General features: G+C 44.5%; 1 protein-coding gene and 2 long non-coding RNA genes across 3 annotated transcripts; 2 read left to right on the top strand and 1 right to left on the bottom strand.

The window, feature by feature from the left end:
• Positions 1–579: 579 nt before the first annotated feature.
• LOC123109606 (uncharacterized) lies at positions 580–3,444 on the top strand. Its single transcript, XR_006452843.1, has 2 exons — positions 580–2,916; positions 3,175–3,444. It is a non-coding gene; the product is annotated as an uncharacterized lncRNA (long non-coding RNA).
• Positions 3,445–4,645: 1,201 nt separating this feature from the next.
• Positions 4,646–8,036, top strand: LOC123109579 (uncharacterized). Its single transcript, XM_044530405.1, has 4 exons — positions 4,646–4,830; positions 5,071–5,386; positions 7,291–7,392; positions 7,533–8,036. The coding sequence occupies exons 2-4, from the start codon at positions 5,237–5,239 to the stop codon at positions 8,013–8,015; spliced, it is 735 nt and encodes a 244-aa protein (XP_044386340.1). The 5' UTR covers positions 4,646–4,830; positions 5,071–5,236; the 3' UTR covers positions 8,016–8,036.
• Positions 6,058–13,961, bottom strand: LOC123109595 (uncharacterized). The gene is made up of 2 exons (XR_006452832.1): positions 13,881–13,961; positions 6,058–6,364 (listed from the first exon to the last, which is right to left on the bottom strand). It is a non-coding gene; the product is annotated as an uncharacterized lncRNA (long non-coding RNA).
• Between the last annotated feature and the right edge of the window lie 1,845 nt (positions 13,962–15,806).

Here is a 15,806-nt window from a genome sequence, read left to right as displayed (position 1 = left end):
AGGCGCGCGCATCGAAGGAGGTCGACCTGCGCGTGATGAAGGCGGAGCAGGCGAAGCTCTACATCGAGGTCGACTCCGACTCCGACTAATCGCCACCGGTGGGCAGCTACCGCAGGAGCTCCGGTGAGCTCAATTTTGTTGTAGTGGTGCGGTAGCATAGTCCCTGTCTATCATATTCGTATCTAACCTTTATGTATGTATGTGCCGTGTATGAACTTATTATACGAAGAAGAACCATCTATGCAAGCGAGCTGCTGCTTAAATTTCTCGTGCGAAACAATTTTTTTTTAAAAGTAGGGATTTGTTTGCGGTTTCTAGTCTGCCGCTGGAAAATTCGGCCTGCATAACCGCCCCTATGGGACCTGCAAACACATTTTACGGGTCGGCAAAATGCGGGTTCGGCTACAGTTGCTCTAACAAGGCAACGCAAGACCACACTATGTCCGTCGATTCCAGTTAAATCCCATGATGGAGACATCAAACACTAGCCCTTGTTTTTATTAAATAATAAATGTTAATTTACCCCAGCCTGTGCTAACCACCCGTATGCCATGCATGCATGATTGCATATCCTTATCTTTCTCGTCACATCCGTCTCTCGCGTTCTCCTCTAGTTTCTTCCGCATGCATCCCCATCTGAGCTCGCCATCAACATTGTCGCATCTATCCTCTCCGACTTCTTCGCCTAGATTCAACCTGCTGCACACCATGCTTCCTTCCCACCTCGTTGCCGGCCACACTATCCACCGCATGGCCCAGATCCAAATCGAAACTCATGCATGACCTGCTCCACAATGCGGCCCCGGCGACCTCGTCCGTGTGGCATCCTTGCCAGACAGTAGAAGGTGGTTGTGCCCGCCATCTCCACCGCTGCATCACCAGGTTGCATGGAGGCTGTAGGGTGTGCCCACCATCTCCACCACCCCTCGACTGGTGAACCAGCAGTTGTCTCTGATAGTCTGTTCGTCCTTTTTTGTTCTTTGATCTCAAATACAATTTTACTATAATTGATGGTAATGTATTTTAATTGATTCCATGTTTTAATCATGCTCTGCCTCATTTTTATGCGTGCAGAAACATAGAACCAACCAATTTGGATAGAATTTGTATGCAGATCCGAATGATGCACCTGCATGTTGGCAATACTTATTATCAATTTCTAGTTTCTGTTTTTATGCTTCCAGGGGCATGACTTATATTGAGATAGCATGAAATTGATGCTTCCAGATATCCATGCTTCCTAATCCAATATATGTTTCTTAGTACAGTTAATTTACCGCAATAGAACCATGCCTCGAAATATTCATTCTTAAGCATCCAACGTTTTTGGTACATGTATTTTGAACCTTCTTTCTAGCACTAGTTGTTGATCCCCACCTTCTATTGCTATACATCATGCCTAAACGTTTTAGCGAAATGTTTCTGTGCGGCGCGCCGGCGCAACGCTCGGGCCGGTCGCTCGTGCGTTGTACGATAGAAACACCCCTGGCCACTCGTTTTGTGGGTCCTAGCACCGCCCAGCCCTCCCATCCTTATCTCCTCCTCCCGCATCTCTCTTCCTCCACTTCTTTTTCCATCGTCAGCCATGGGAGCGGCAGCCCCAATCTTGCTCATCTCCTTCCTCTCTCTACTCCTCCCTCCCCTACCCCCTGAGCTAAAGAGGCTATTGACAGCGCCCGCACCACACCCTTCAGAGCTGCTGCAAAGGGAGGAGTTGCACAGCCAGGACGCACTCGTCACTATGGGTCGCCCAGGTGAGCTCGTCGCCATGTCGTGCACGTCATCGTTCTTGACTGTTGCGACCGCACCTCCTGCTGATGCCCTCCTTTTCTGGGTAGGGGACGGCGAGCGGGGGGTGCTGCAAGCAGCGGAGGACGGGGCTACAAGCGGGGCGGCCACCACCAACCACCGATGTGTATTCGCGGTGGAGATGCTGCTACCCCGGTGCGGCGGAGCTACAACCGTAGGCCGGTGGAGTTGCAACCAGCAAAAAAAATGCTGGAACCGGTGATAGCCGTGTTGTGATGGCCATGGCTGCGATTCATCGTTGCTGGGACCAGCAAATTTTTTTGCTGGAAACAGCGATTTTTTTTGCTACGACCCCAGCGACGATGATTCATAGTTTGCTGGAACGACAAGTACTTTTGCTGGAACCATTTTCTTTTTTTGTTGCAAGCATAATTTCTTTTTGTTATGACCGTTTTGATTTTTGCTGGAACAAACATCCATTATTTTTGTTACCATCGTCTTGGATTTTTTTGGTGGAACCGGTGTATTTTTGTGCTACAACTGTTCTTCAATTTTGCTGGAACCAACCCACCTTTTTTGTTTGCGATTTTCATGATGGCGAGCGTGCGGACGATGAGCGTCGACGGCAAGCGATTGGCCATCGCCACCGGAGCTGCAACCGTCGCTATCAGAGCTGCAATTGCAGGCCACAGCTGTTGCATGCATGGAGTCAGAGACAAGTGCAGGCGGCGACCGGTGACAAGGACATCCGGCGAGGGCGGCCGATGAGGTGCGGTGACCGGCGACGAGGACATCCAGCGTGGGCGGCTAGGACAAAGGGAGCGATGACCCTGGAAGACAAAGGGAGCAATGAGAGGCATGGGGTCTTTTTTCATACGCGCTCGTGCGGCAGACAACTACATCGATCGTACGACTGCAGACGACTTAATCAGACGGCTGAAAGTGGACCGGCCGAATGATTAGGCCGGTGCGCCGGCGCCTATTAGTCGCCAACGTTTTATGCATCAAAGGTGCTTAAAGGTCGCCGATGCCAGCCGAGTGACAAGCTAGCCAACTGGCCCGAGGAGCTCAAGGATGGCGGCACCCAGTGGCATGCAGACGAATCACGATGGCAACGATGGGCCTGCTTGCTTGCCAACAGATGGAAATAACAAGCTACATGGAAAGGTATTGCATTGTGTGAATCACCCGCCGGTCCATCATCATCTATCTCCACGCACTAATTATTCTCAATTTGATGTTTCCCTTATCCATGCTTCATAACTTTACTATATGTTTTCTTGAGCCGAGATAGTTTACAGCAATAGAAACATACTTCTCTGTTTATATACTTTTTCTCCCATTGTCAAGAGCATTGTTTGCATTTAAAAACTATCGTCATGCTCCATATATTTCATGTATTTGGTGATGTATGCTTTCAAGCAGTTGGGCGCCGCGGTAGACATATATAGAAGCATACATGGAAGCAACCCATGCATGCACCTAGAAGTGTGATGAGACATGGATCTTCCCTACAATGAAGAGGACCACATGCGAAGAGAAGCAAGTTTACAATCTATAGGAACATATGATATTAACTTAGAAGCAGTGTACATACTATTGGAGACTTGGAAGAAAATAACCTTGTATCATGCCTTGAACTTAGTATATGAATGAATGAAGCAGGAAACGAACTTCTTTTCTGTTGGAGACAAATTGTTTTTACCACAGAAACATTTGCATTTGATGGAAGTGGAAAAATGCATTCGGAAGCAAAGTTTTCCTTGTGTTGGAAATAAATAGATGATTTTTTTACATGGAAGCAAAGTGCTCTGACACAAAATTTTATTACATCAAAACAACATTAGATTGCAATAGCAACAAATTGTCTCATCGGTCGAAGCAAAATTTTGTTGCACTGAAAACAAGATAGAATGTTACACGTGATAAATTTTTAATTACATCAAAGCAAATTTGTAGTGCACTAGCAGCAAATTTTACTAGTATCTAGGAAAAATGTTGAACAAATTTCTCCAAAATAATCGGGTATACGAAGTGTCATCCAAGTATTTATGAATCAACTAACTCCACAGTAAACCCAAAAAATGTGACAACACATAGTTTTGCTGCGATGAAAACAACCTATTTAATTTTTTAATCAAATTTCTATCTCAAAAGTGGAAGCAAATTATTCTAGCGACGGAAACATAGTTATTGCGATGGAAGCAAAACCATTATTACATTTCAAATAAATTCTCCTACCCAGTTACCCTTGTTGCAAAGGAAAAAGAATAGGAAGCATGGACGTGGATGGAGGACGAAGTGTATGGTGGATCACACGCGATTGACAGAAGTAGTTATAGGAAGCAGCAATTAGGGAGATCCATGCATGGTAACAACCCAGGCCGATGGATGCGGAAAGAGTTATGACGGAGTAATCAATTAGAGAAGCGAATTAACTTACCCGGAGCAACTAGCTACTACATCGGACGTTCATCATGCATTCGATCTGACGGCCTAGCACTAGTCTGATAAAAGCCAAAACTCTAGTGATGCCCTTACATCATCATGACCCACGTACGATAACTAATATAGATCGGTAACTAATAAGTATATAAGCAATGGAAGATTGAGATGCATGATTATTTTTCATTATTATTACTAAGATAGATAGGATAGCTAGCGTCACGGATGAGTGCACGTACGTACGTGGTACGTGGATCGGTGGACGCATGCATCATGTGCATGTGCATGAATTTTCGGTGGATGAAGCACGTAATGTACGTACGCGCGTGCACAAAGACGCGTCGTTGTTCTATTGCTGGCTGACGTACTTGTCGAAGATGCAGCACGGCCAAGGCGGCAGCAGCTGGTTGATGATGCTGCACATGATCGATGCCGTCCTTGCCCTAGTCGGGTCGATTGGATCGGATCGGTGGCGACACCGAGGACGAGGAGCTAGCTCATCCCGAGGCTGCCGTCCGTCACGTTCGCCGACCTGTAGGCGGAGATCAACGGGTTCAAGTGGCGAGCTGTTCCTCTCGCCGGAGAGGAAGGAGACGATGGAGACGTCATGGTCTCGTGTCAATGGTTTGATTTCCGGTGAGTCACGTACGCCATGGCCCAAGTTTCTCCTCTGTTTCTTGATCCTCTTATCTTAATAGAATAATAAATAAGGAAGGGAGGGATTGTCGCTCGCAAAGAAAGGAAACAAATAATCGATCGATGGGTGGCGTACGATGGAGGTACCACAGGAGGGAAACAATTGATTGGAAAGGAGGATGCGATTGCGCTCGCCCCTTTCATCCATCCAAATTGATTCTCTCCTTCATTACATTGCAGGGAGAGGGAAACGCAGTTTCTGGCGGGCAATGCACGGCATCTGGCGCCAAAACGCTTCTCTCGTTCCCACCACAACTTTTGGAGGCAAATTTTATCTGTCTATATATATACACGATGATCGATCCAACACCTTCAGCTCCACAACACAACCACCCACCTGTGTCACATGGCGCCTATTCACGTCTCCTCCTCGGAGGTCATCCTCCTGGACGACAGCGACGACGAGGAGCTGCTTGTTATGAACATCGCTGACGTGACCTCGCTTGACGACCTTGACTTCTCCAACGACGGCCCCGGCAACAAGAAGACATGTGCTGTACGTTCTTTTTCTTTCCTATAAGTCGATCATTGATTACACGTATCGTAGTTGCCAACCTGTGCATTCACATGGGCTAGTTATTCTTTAAAATTTTAGCATATATAATATTTTAGTAAATGTTTTTCTTGCATATTCCGTTTCAATGTAATAGCCGGTTCCTAAATAGTTTAAACAAAGGGCCAACAATAAGCCATTGCCAACAATGTCAAAAAGAGAGGCTCATGTGGTCGTTTCCAGACAAAGCCATTTTGTGTACCAAAAATTAATTTCAATTAATTCGTGAAATAACACAAATTTAGCATGTCTATATACACTATCGAATTATCATTTGTGCAAACAAAATAATTTCAAGTCCATGTATATAGACAAATGTGTATTTGTCCGTCTACTAACTTGATAAACCTTGTACCAAAATTATCCAAGCATGCCTCGCTTTGAAAGATGGCCTAAACTACAAATGATTCCACAACCAAGATTTTTGATTATTTGATGTAATTTTTTTCGCATTAAATGTTTATCATCCAAAAATGAAATCTGAAACAAATCTACATAAAATTGATAGCGTTTATAGTGTACACAGGTCATATCTTCATAGTCATCCCATCCATGTAGAGAAAGGCGTGGGTTATATAATTAGAGGATACCCTCTTTTATGACACTATCTCAAAGATATAACATGATACAACATGATTTTTTTTCCTTCCAAGATATATCCCATTACATGAGAATGAAAATATATGTGTGTTAAGTCCATATTTCTGGTTAAAGAAAAAGTAAAAAACAGAGTGACCTTGTGCTGATGATGTGTGTCTTTTAAAGTAAGCACATGTATATAGGCAACATAGATATCCAGCCACTGATTTGTCCAAGCTATGGGCAACCCATGGCTAAATGCCTAATACGCGCCTCCACCTGGGAGAGAGATTGATGAGGTAGCAGCGATGGAGTCCGAATCAGATATGATGATGGGGGGAACTGTGGCATGTGTAAGAGAAAATCTCAATAAAAGGCAGATTAAAGTGTTGTATATAGCTTTACATTTGGTTGTCAATGATTGTACGTTCATCTGGAATAAATAAGAACCTTGTCATCTGAGAAGAGTGTAGAAATTACATATTCATTAATATGTCCAATCGCTATTGAAAAAGTTATACATTTATTTTTCTTTGTATGTGAACTAACCAATTATCTGTATCGGGAAGCTAGATGGCAGAAATTAACCCCTTTTTTTTTGGAAATAGAAGTGTTCAATGAGCTTCGGTGTGAAGTATATAAAGGATAGGAAAAGCACTTAGTAACTACAAAGCGCTAAAGAACCAAATGATCTCCTTAAAAGAAACTTTAGCCAGAGAATAATATATGCTGCTGACAATTTGTACCAAATTTCTGCAAAGAAAACCTCACATCATAAAAAGTCAAGTATATGCGCGGGGTTGGGAAGAGGGTAGGGGCGTGGGGTTGATTGGTGGAGTCGGAGCAACCTTGCTGCAGAGACAGCCGGGAGTGGGGACTGCATCTTGGAAGGTTACGGCTTTAGATTTGTTGATTGATTTTTCTGTTAGGGAACATAGTGGGGCCACACCATATACGCTTCGTGTGCTGCTTCAGGAGTACGTACGAGCATAGGACTCTTGATAGCAACGCATTGGATTCACAGCGGTGCAAAATTACAACAGAGGATTATCTACACCGTAATAATTTGATCCTACCAAATCAATGGCTCGTATTTTTAAATTAACGTGGAAATAGTCTCTAATTAGTATAGGTAGGTATAGGTATATATACAGATCATATATATATATATATATATATATATATATATATGCACCAATGCACTGAGAATACACATTGCACATTAAGAATTTTATTTGACTCGGTTTCTCTTTCTTTTTTACAAAAAGGTGGACAATACCTCCTCTCAAGATGCTGCTGTCGACGTCGACAATTACTCCACCAAATCCAACGGCCTTGCCTTCTTAGACCACGACGGGCACAGATGCGAAGTATTAGTTTTTTCTTTTCATATAACTACATATGTTGGTTACTTGTTTCAAAAAAAAACTACATATGTTGGTTACACGTATGTTTGAGAAATCATGAGAATTAATTAGAATTGTTTGATTTGGTTTCTTTTTTTTTAAAGAAGGCCGACGACGTTGTTGTTATCTCCTCCTCCGGCGATGAGGAGTCAGCTGCTGACAACGGCGCCACGGACTCCAATAGTGGCAAATCGTTTGTCTCCGTCGACTCAAATTCAATAAGCAAGAAGAAGCGGGGGCCAAGGCCCCAGTACAACTACTGGCACTTCAACGACGAGTGCCAAATAATTGATGCCGATGGGATGCTCCGAAGGAAGAAGAAATACAAAGGCGGGGACGTACCGGTGCCGGCGCTCATACAGAAGTTAAAAAAGGGCCCGTCACCCATCATCTACCGTGGTGAACTTAGTGTATCCCGTGTTCGCGGGAAACGGAGACATTTGATGAATAAGTTTCGTGAGGCGGTAAAGATGGGCGACAACTACAAACCACTCAACATGCGTGATCAAGACCTCTACGACCGTTCCATTGCGGCGTGGCCACATATCATTGAAGAAGAAGCTAGTACCATGCACGATCACGAATAATATAGATATAGTTTATACTAGGAAAAAGGCCCTGAGTTGCAACAGGATTTTTTTTCCCTACATCATCCTATTAAAAGAGATAGAGGCTCATTCATGGTCAATGTAATGTGTGTTTCGACACGGATGCCTGATATTAAGGTCATAACATGTTTAATAACGTAAAAGAGAGGTCATTGCTAATAATTTTAAATATGGAACTTAACCTTTTTTGAATTTCCGTGTGTTTTTAGGAGTAAGAAATGTATGAAAATAGGTATATCCGAGATAAAAGGACCATCGTTAAAAAATGTTCGGAAATTATGAAAACAAATATATTTTTATGTGGTTAGGAAACAAATGATTGTGATGTATACTTGCATTCATAGTTACCATAAATGGATGGATGTATGCCACATTAATTTGTTTATCAATTATCTCTACTCCTAATGGAGCAGTTGGTAGTCTCGCTTCCAGGTTTTTTTTCGTCCCACCACTTTCGTCCGGTTTTTTTTCGTAGGTTAACCGTCGTAGATTTTTTTCGATACTGGTTTCTTATTCACCGGTTTATTTACCCCTCAGTTCTTTCCTTGCAAATCAGCACTTTCCAAACGTGCACGCAATCACGGATCTAAATTTACTAACTTATCCAAATCAACCGATACCTTCCATTATTGCAAATTTCTTTAGGAAACAAATAATAGATTTTAAGGAAACAAATAAACCGTGCAAAACCAAAAAAAAACCGTCTCTCGATCCACCCGATGCGGCCGCCCTATCTCCCTCGTACATACGGGAAATCAATCAATCATTTCCATATGCATCAGACAGAGAGAAAAAGGATGGAAAGTTTCTTTTAAATTTTGGGGTATGATTTTCGCATGCAATCAGGAGTTATGATTTTCCTAAGAAAGAGATAATTGACTTTTGTCCATGAAATCAATCAATCATTTCCATATGCATCAGACAGAGAGAAAAAGGATGGAAAGTTTCTTTTAAAATTTGGGGTATGATTTTGGCATGCAATCAGGAGTTATGATTTTCCTAAGAAAGAGATAATTGACTTTTGTCCATGAAATCAATCAATCATTTCCATATGCATCAGACAGAGATAAAAAGGATGGAAAGTTTCTTTTAAAATTTGGGGTATGATTTTCGCATGCAATCAGGAGTTATGATTTTCCTAAGAAAGAGATAATTGACTTTTGTACATGAAATCAATCAATCATTTCCATATGCATCAGACAGAGAGAAAAAGGATGGAAAGTTTCTTCTAAAATTTGGGGTATGATTTTCGCATGCAATCAGGAGTTATGATTTTCCTAAGAAAGAGATAATTGACTTTTGTCCATGAAATCAAGCATTGCCATATGCATCAGCCAAAGGAACGGTGAGAAGGAAAAGAAGAAAAATATGCGGTGTTTATTTCTATATTTGGGACATCCGTGCCAGCATTTATCTCTACACCTAATGTTTGAAAAAAAACACAATTTGCCGTAGATCTCATCCCAAGCCGCTACTCCACGTCTCCGGACGAGACGCAGCCGCAGACGCCGACGCTGATCCAGGGAGTCAACGCCGCGACGCCGGCGACCGCCGCCGCCATCGCGGATCACCAGGACGCCACCGCCGCCGGCGCCTCGGATACATCACGGAATACCAGAACGCGGCCGTCGCGGATCACCAGGACGACACCTCCTTCCCCTCACTCCACCTCACGCCGCCCGCCAGATTTCGCCGTGCATTGACAGCCATCGACGACCCACTCCACCCTACCTGCCCCGGCCCCGACGCCGCACGTACCAAGCGCTGGCACCGCTGCATCGATCTAAGGTGCGACGCGTGCCATCACCACTGATCTGTGATTGTGGTTCGAGACGGGTCTGCAGCACCGGCGAGGGGAGGAGCCGCCTGGTTGAGAAGCTCATCCATGACTTTTGTGTCAGCCCGTGGTCTTCCGGCGTGTCAAGCCATCGATCGGCAGTCCCAGGTCCATACTCTCTACCGGTACACATATCTTTTGACTGCATTCTCACCATAGTAGTTCGATCTATTCTGTCGATGAACATCCACGCGAGGCTGCAAGGTTGGTTGTGAGTTACGGAAACATGGTCTTTTAAAAAACTCAGTTTAAAAAAAATAGGTCCTCATTCTAATGTCGACGCCGCCGGCACCCTCCTCGCCCCACCGAGCCCATGGCCCAGGTCGGCCTACGCCCTTCCCCCATATACCGCAGCTCCAATTCATGTTCCTCTGTTTGTTCCGCTTGATTCTGCTGGCCGTTCCCATGGTTGACGGAGGCCTGCATGTTTTCTATGCGGTGCACATGCTGAGACAATGCATGACGTTTGGATCGACCTGATCCGTGCTCCCGTAGCCCGTTCCGTTCGTGTATGTTCGTAGATTCGGGTTGTGAGAACCTGGGCAGATTTGTTTCTGCTGTTCATTTCTGGGTTGTGTGGATTTGTTTCTCCATGCATAACGAATTACTGATAAAAATCTCCCTTTCCTCTGTTAATTGGGTATGCATACGGTGGTTTGATTAATATGGCTTGTGTTCTTAATGCTAATTCAGGTGTACAGAACATTAGGCGAAAAGTATGGGGTGAAGTACTCGGAGGATGAGATCTTGATGAGGACCTCGAGGCCTCGGAGAGCCCCTCCGAACAAGACGCGCACGGGAGCTCTGCCTTGATGGGGAAAACAGCGGAGTTGGTGCAGTGGCGAATGTGGGCGGGGTCGACCGTGGAGGGAGACTTGCTGGTCGGAGCAGCAGGAGCAAGAAGGTTGAGGCGGTTCAGGTTTGTCTCTATCTTCCTCCCCCTCTCTTTCCCCCCTTGTCTCATGGATGAGGTCGCTGGTGCATGCAAGGAGTGGGTCGAACACGAATCGTAGCAAGAGCAAGGAGCTGGACGTGGTTCATGGTTTGCCTTTAGTTCCTCTCTCTCTAGATCTCTAGACGTGGGTCTTTTTGTCCATATACTGAACCATGAAGTTGTAAGTTCATGTTCTTTATATTTGTACAGCTATTTAACTGCATTAGTGAATGTTCTGGGTCTGATACAGCAGCTAAGCTTAGGTGATTCCCCATGTTCTATGTGGATCGCATAGAAAATAGAAATCCTAATTTCTGAAAATAGACTGAATCATGTATATATTTGCAGGGCAAGACAAGAACATTAGTTGGATCCAGAGTATTGAGATTGCAGAGGACTCAACAAAGGATCTGCACTTATTCTATAAATTCAGTACCAGGTTAGTGCCTCTGTTTAGTGATTATGTAGAACTACCTTTTGAACTTGCAGAAACTGAATGCATATAAGAATCGAGGACCTTTACAGTGGATGCATGATGATGATCATCCACCGAGCAGCACATCATCTTGGAAAAGCAGATGCGAATTTCTGCTAGGTTTGCTTCTCCGGTTGTCCCTCCCATCAACTCTCTCAGTTCCCAAACCATTAACCCCGTCCTGGTTGTTCCTATATTTTCTTTTTGTTTTGTTTTTACCAATGCACTTTTCTTGGCATGTTTTAGTGTGTTCCTTCCTACGGCCAGCTCGACCATTTGCTCCGCAGGGAGTTTTTTAGCTCAGAAGGAGCAAATAATTTGAGAATGCATTGGTCTTTTCTGCAATCTGTTGTACAGGGGGATCTTTCATGTTTTTCTGCAGTTCTTTCTTCTCTTTGGCAATTCATTTGGATTGTGTCTCTCTCAAACTTGGGCATATTAGTTGTATGCTTGACTTTTTTTAGTAGCAGGGAGTAACTAAGTAGTTCACAAGCCAAGCATTTGTAAACTTTGATCATTTATTTGTAGAGAGTATATTTCTTTTTTTGTTCACCGTTTAGATATACATTTTTTGCATGTGTAGAGAGTATACATTATTTGTAGAGCTGAATTGACTCTCTTCACAAGATTCACTTTGATACAGCCATTTTCTTAATGACAGTCTTCATGTGAAGGTTTCAAGTACTACATATAGGAGGAGGCACGAGTGGCTGCAATCTTGCTACGAAATGACACTTACGGAGCTTCTTTACCTAACATGGCCAAGAAGTCCGCAAATTCCATAGAGCGTAGAGTATAGCCGGTTGGATACATATCTGCAGAGTGCATGTAGTGTGTGTGTCAGATATACAGTGGGAAAACACCACAATGCAAGTGTCAGATCCTGTTCTTGATGCAATTTTGTGACTTTATTCTGGACTGTTAAGCAATTGGTTGATGTTAAGCTGAAACTCGGATCAGTCTTGTGGCTCTTCTGTACCTATATGCCTAGATTATTTGCTAATGGTATATGAACTATATCTTCCTGTATAGGATGATCAATTGCCAGGAATAGAAAGACTATGGTTTTGATTTTTATCATGTTTTTGTGATTAGCTTCCTGGTAGACTAGACTTCCAGTTATCTGCTAGACTAAATAGTTTCTAGCTATTTTTTAACTATTGATTAGTACACACAGATGAATTATGTTGGTCTCAAAATGCAACACATTTCTTGGATGCCTTGACTGTATGCATACTTGTGTTATATGGATGCGCTCACGATATATGCTAGATGGTGTCTTCCTTTTTATAGCTTGATTAGATGCAACTGTAGACGTTTAATTATAACTAGACATTGTGGCGAGCTCCGCTGCGCCTGGCGAAAGAACTGTAGTTTGTGGGAGACTTCAGGTGGCCTGGTCCTTACAGCCTCGTTGGTGGCCTGATTTTCTGTGTGGCTGGTAGCTTGTCTATTTTTTCATGGGACGGTCAAAATGAGTTGTATGCTGCTAGCTCTGGACGGGAAAATACATGGATGAACCCAAGTACATCTGCACCCACTTCGAAAGACACCTTTTCAAGTTTAAAAAAAACTGAAAATTGTTGCACATGTACAGCTTCACATTCTATGTGTGTGCCAAAAGTTTCGAAGGATTTTTTTCGTGTGCAAAAAAGACAAAAAAACTGGTGTCGCGCACATATTTTTGCAGAGATGTAGACGATAATTTTTTTTGGAATTATTTATAACATTTAAAAATGCATTTAACATGCATTTCTACGACCGATATATGCATATATACCTAACAGGCGGTGGTGGATCGACACGAATAGGGGCAGGGGGGTTCAGGGCAGAGAGCGTGGTGGTTGGCGGGATACTCCTCCTTGGCGGTCCATCGGGAAATATGGCGTGAAGGAGATAGGGTGTCATGGGGAAGATGATATGGGCATCGTGTGGTTTTAAAGGAGTGGGTTCTAGCGAGCAATGTCCCGCTACAGCGGGATACCGAGCAAGAAGAGGAGGGTCCACTAAAAAAGAGAAGGGCCCATCGTGGGATGGGTTTTCTTTTGTGTTGGGCCAGTGTGTTGAATATAACATGGCGGACCACCATGTTCCTCTCACACATATGGTCTGGATTTGGGGTAGGATGGACTGTCCAGACGGTTGAATTTTTGAGAAGCCCGCTAGGCCCCCGTTTCATGTCCGAACATGGTCGGGCGTACAAGAGAGAAATGAGCGTCGGACTTGGAGACGACCCTAATCATTTGTTCAATTCATTTATATATATCATAGCCCGTAGCAACGCACGGGCACTCTGCTAGTCACATAAGGTGTTTATGGGTTGTAAACTTTTTTGCATGTACCAAACTTAAAATATATTACTTCAATATTGTAAATGTATAGTTGACTCTGGACCAATATCATAACACCAATAATTATAATATTATCATATATAACTATAAGTATTAACTGAGGAAATTTGGAGGGACATGTAGTTGTGTGAACGTGCATCGACAGGATTATATATGTCTTGATTAACACTCACAACGCGTGTAAAATAGAAGGGACATCTAAGTACACGGCCTGGAAGTTTACGAGCATATGATATCTCACCCTGACCTTGTATTCTTTAGGAGGATTATATGTTCTCGCCAGCACTATAGCGGAAGGCGTTGCCGCAGACCTCCCACACCCACATGGCAGTGCCCGTTAATGAGAAGCTTCCTGCGTGGTGCCTTGTCTGTATTAGGCACCTTACCATCACGGTCAATCCCAGCAAATACCAAAAAAAATGCAAAGATTTCGAATTAGAAAATATGGCATCGAGAACAGCATGGCTTGGGGCTGCCATGATTGCTGAAAGTGCAGAGAGCAGCGGCGTTGCAACTTTCAAGGCAGCAGCAGGCAGCGGGTGGAGCCGCCACGCGAGGGCGCGCGCAGGGGTGCTTCCACGGCTCCTCCACATATCCACCTTTGTCGTGCCGGCCACGGTTGCCACTATATCATACCATGGCCGCCAGCGCTGTATGCACCACCACAGCGTGCGGTGCACCGGGGCAGATCCGCCTACACGAACACAACAGCATGAGGAATTGCCAGCCGTCCCCCCTCCCCTCCCACAGGAATTTCTCGGCCGAAACTCCAGCAACTTCACCCAACACGATGGGTGACCTCCATAGCCGTGGCAATAAATTGAGGGTACACGGCGGAGCTCTTGAGAACTCTTCCGTTTCCTCATTTTCACGTCCGATCACATCGGATCCAGTCTCTTTATTTTCATCTGAGGCGTCCCTCACATTTTACGTGATTCTCTTTCCCACAAGCCCTCCGAGGTGTGTTCCCCTCCAGCCACGTCTTTTTCCTTCTTTATTTTATCGCTTTTCTCTCCCTCGTTAATTCCTTCCATTGATTCTTGAGACGGCTTGCTGATTTCAGATTGCACACATATATAAATTATTAGTCAAATAGAATGAAAAAGAGCGGTGCTACTATTTAATGTGAATCCTAATCTTCTTTTCTAAAACAAAGCCTTGGGATAGCTCAGCTGGATGCAGCATTTAGGAGTGAGCGATGGGTTGGGAGTTCGATCGATGGTTCACTTGATTATACTGTATTTTGGACCCGGCCACGGAGCGTCGCTGCGCTGGCTCGTTGATTCGAGCGCACCCTCCCTCACAGGACGCCTCCATCTAGTACGTGACTACGTGTGCATGGCAAAGTAGCTGGACGATGATGCTGGCTTGCTTCTTTGCTACGTTTTCTTACACGCCAGCAACTGCTCGTGCTGCCTAGCTTGTTGTGTCGCCGCGGTCGCCAAACCCTCATCAACCGATTTGTCCGCGTGCTGCCTAGTGTACCGTGCCGAACGCCACCTCGCGATGATCCGTCCGGTCACCTGGAGTACCGCTCACTGGCACCGTTGCCCGGGAGCCAGGCCAACCTATCTAACGGCCCCGACGCCAGACTACGCCCTCGTGTCCCTCCCTTTTGAAGCATATGCTAGATCGCGTCCCTTGCAACCTCCTCTATGATGAATCAATGATCACTATGGCACACGATCGGCCCGTACCTCTTGCGACAACCATCACTACTACCTCAAAATGAAGCGAATATCGCCCCTCGGAACCAAGGCATCACTCCATTGCACACTGCGTCGTCGCATGGCCCTCGTCTATATCAAGCAAGTTCATCGGAAATGGGGATTGTGCAACCAGTTATACGTCATACGAGTACATCCTCTACTACATCGTATCACAACTCTTCAACGGTCTGGACCATAGAGGTAACTATCGCGACCTTCTCATCATACTAGCCGTTGACTGCGTCACTGGTAAGGTCAGATAACGCTATCACATACCGGAGTCACTATAAACGTCCATCATGAGTATACCGAGTTGGGTCAAGACTAACATCACTCGCCCAGAACGGGGATAATTTAGTACTAAGTTACCTTTAGTTGAGTTGCTTTGAGTTGTTAACACAAACTTAATTGAAAGGTATCTAAAACCATTAAATATTGGTTGAAATATGCTCCTAGTGATGTTT

Source organism: Triticum aestivum, chromosome 1B, assembly GCF_018294505.1.
Source record: "Triticum aestivum cultivar Chinese Spring chromosome 1B, IWGSC CS RefSeq v2.1, whole genome shotgun sequence".
In the NCBI taxonomy this organism is placed as follows: Eukaryota; Viridiplantae; Streptophyta; class Magnoliopsida; order Poales; family Poaceae; genus Triticum; species Triticum aestivum.
The sequence above is the reverse complement of the archived record's forward strand: the minus strand, read 5'-3'. Positions and strand labels throughout refer to the sequence as shown.

Bases quoted from the DNA above. Each gene is read 5' to 3' on its own strand.
- LOC123109579 (XM_044530405.1), top strand. From the start codon at position 5,237: ATGGCGCCTATTCACGTCTCCTCCTCGGAGGTCATCCTCCTGGACGAC. The intron at 5,387-7,290 runs GTACGTTCTTTT...TTTTACAAAAAG, and splicing joins GCAACAAGAAGACATGTGCT to GTGGACAATACCTCCTCTCA. The intron at 7,393-7,532 runs GTATTAGTTTTT...TTTTTTTTAAAG, and splicing joins ACGACGGGCACAGATGCGAA to AAGGCCGACGACGTTGTTGT.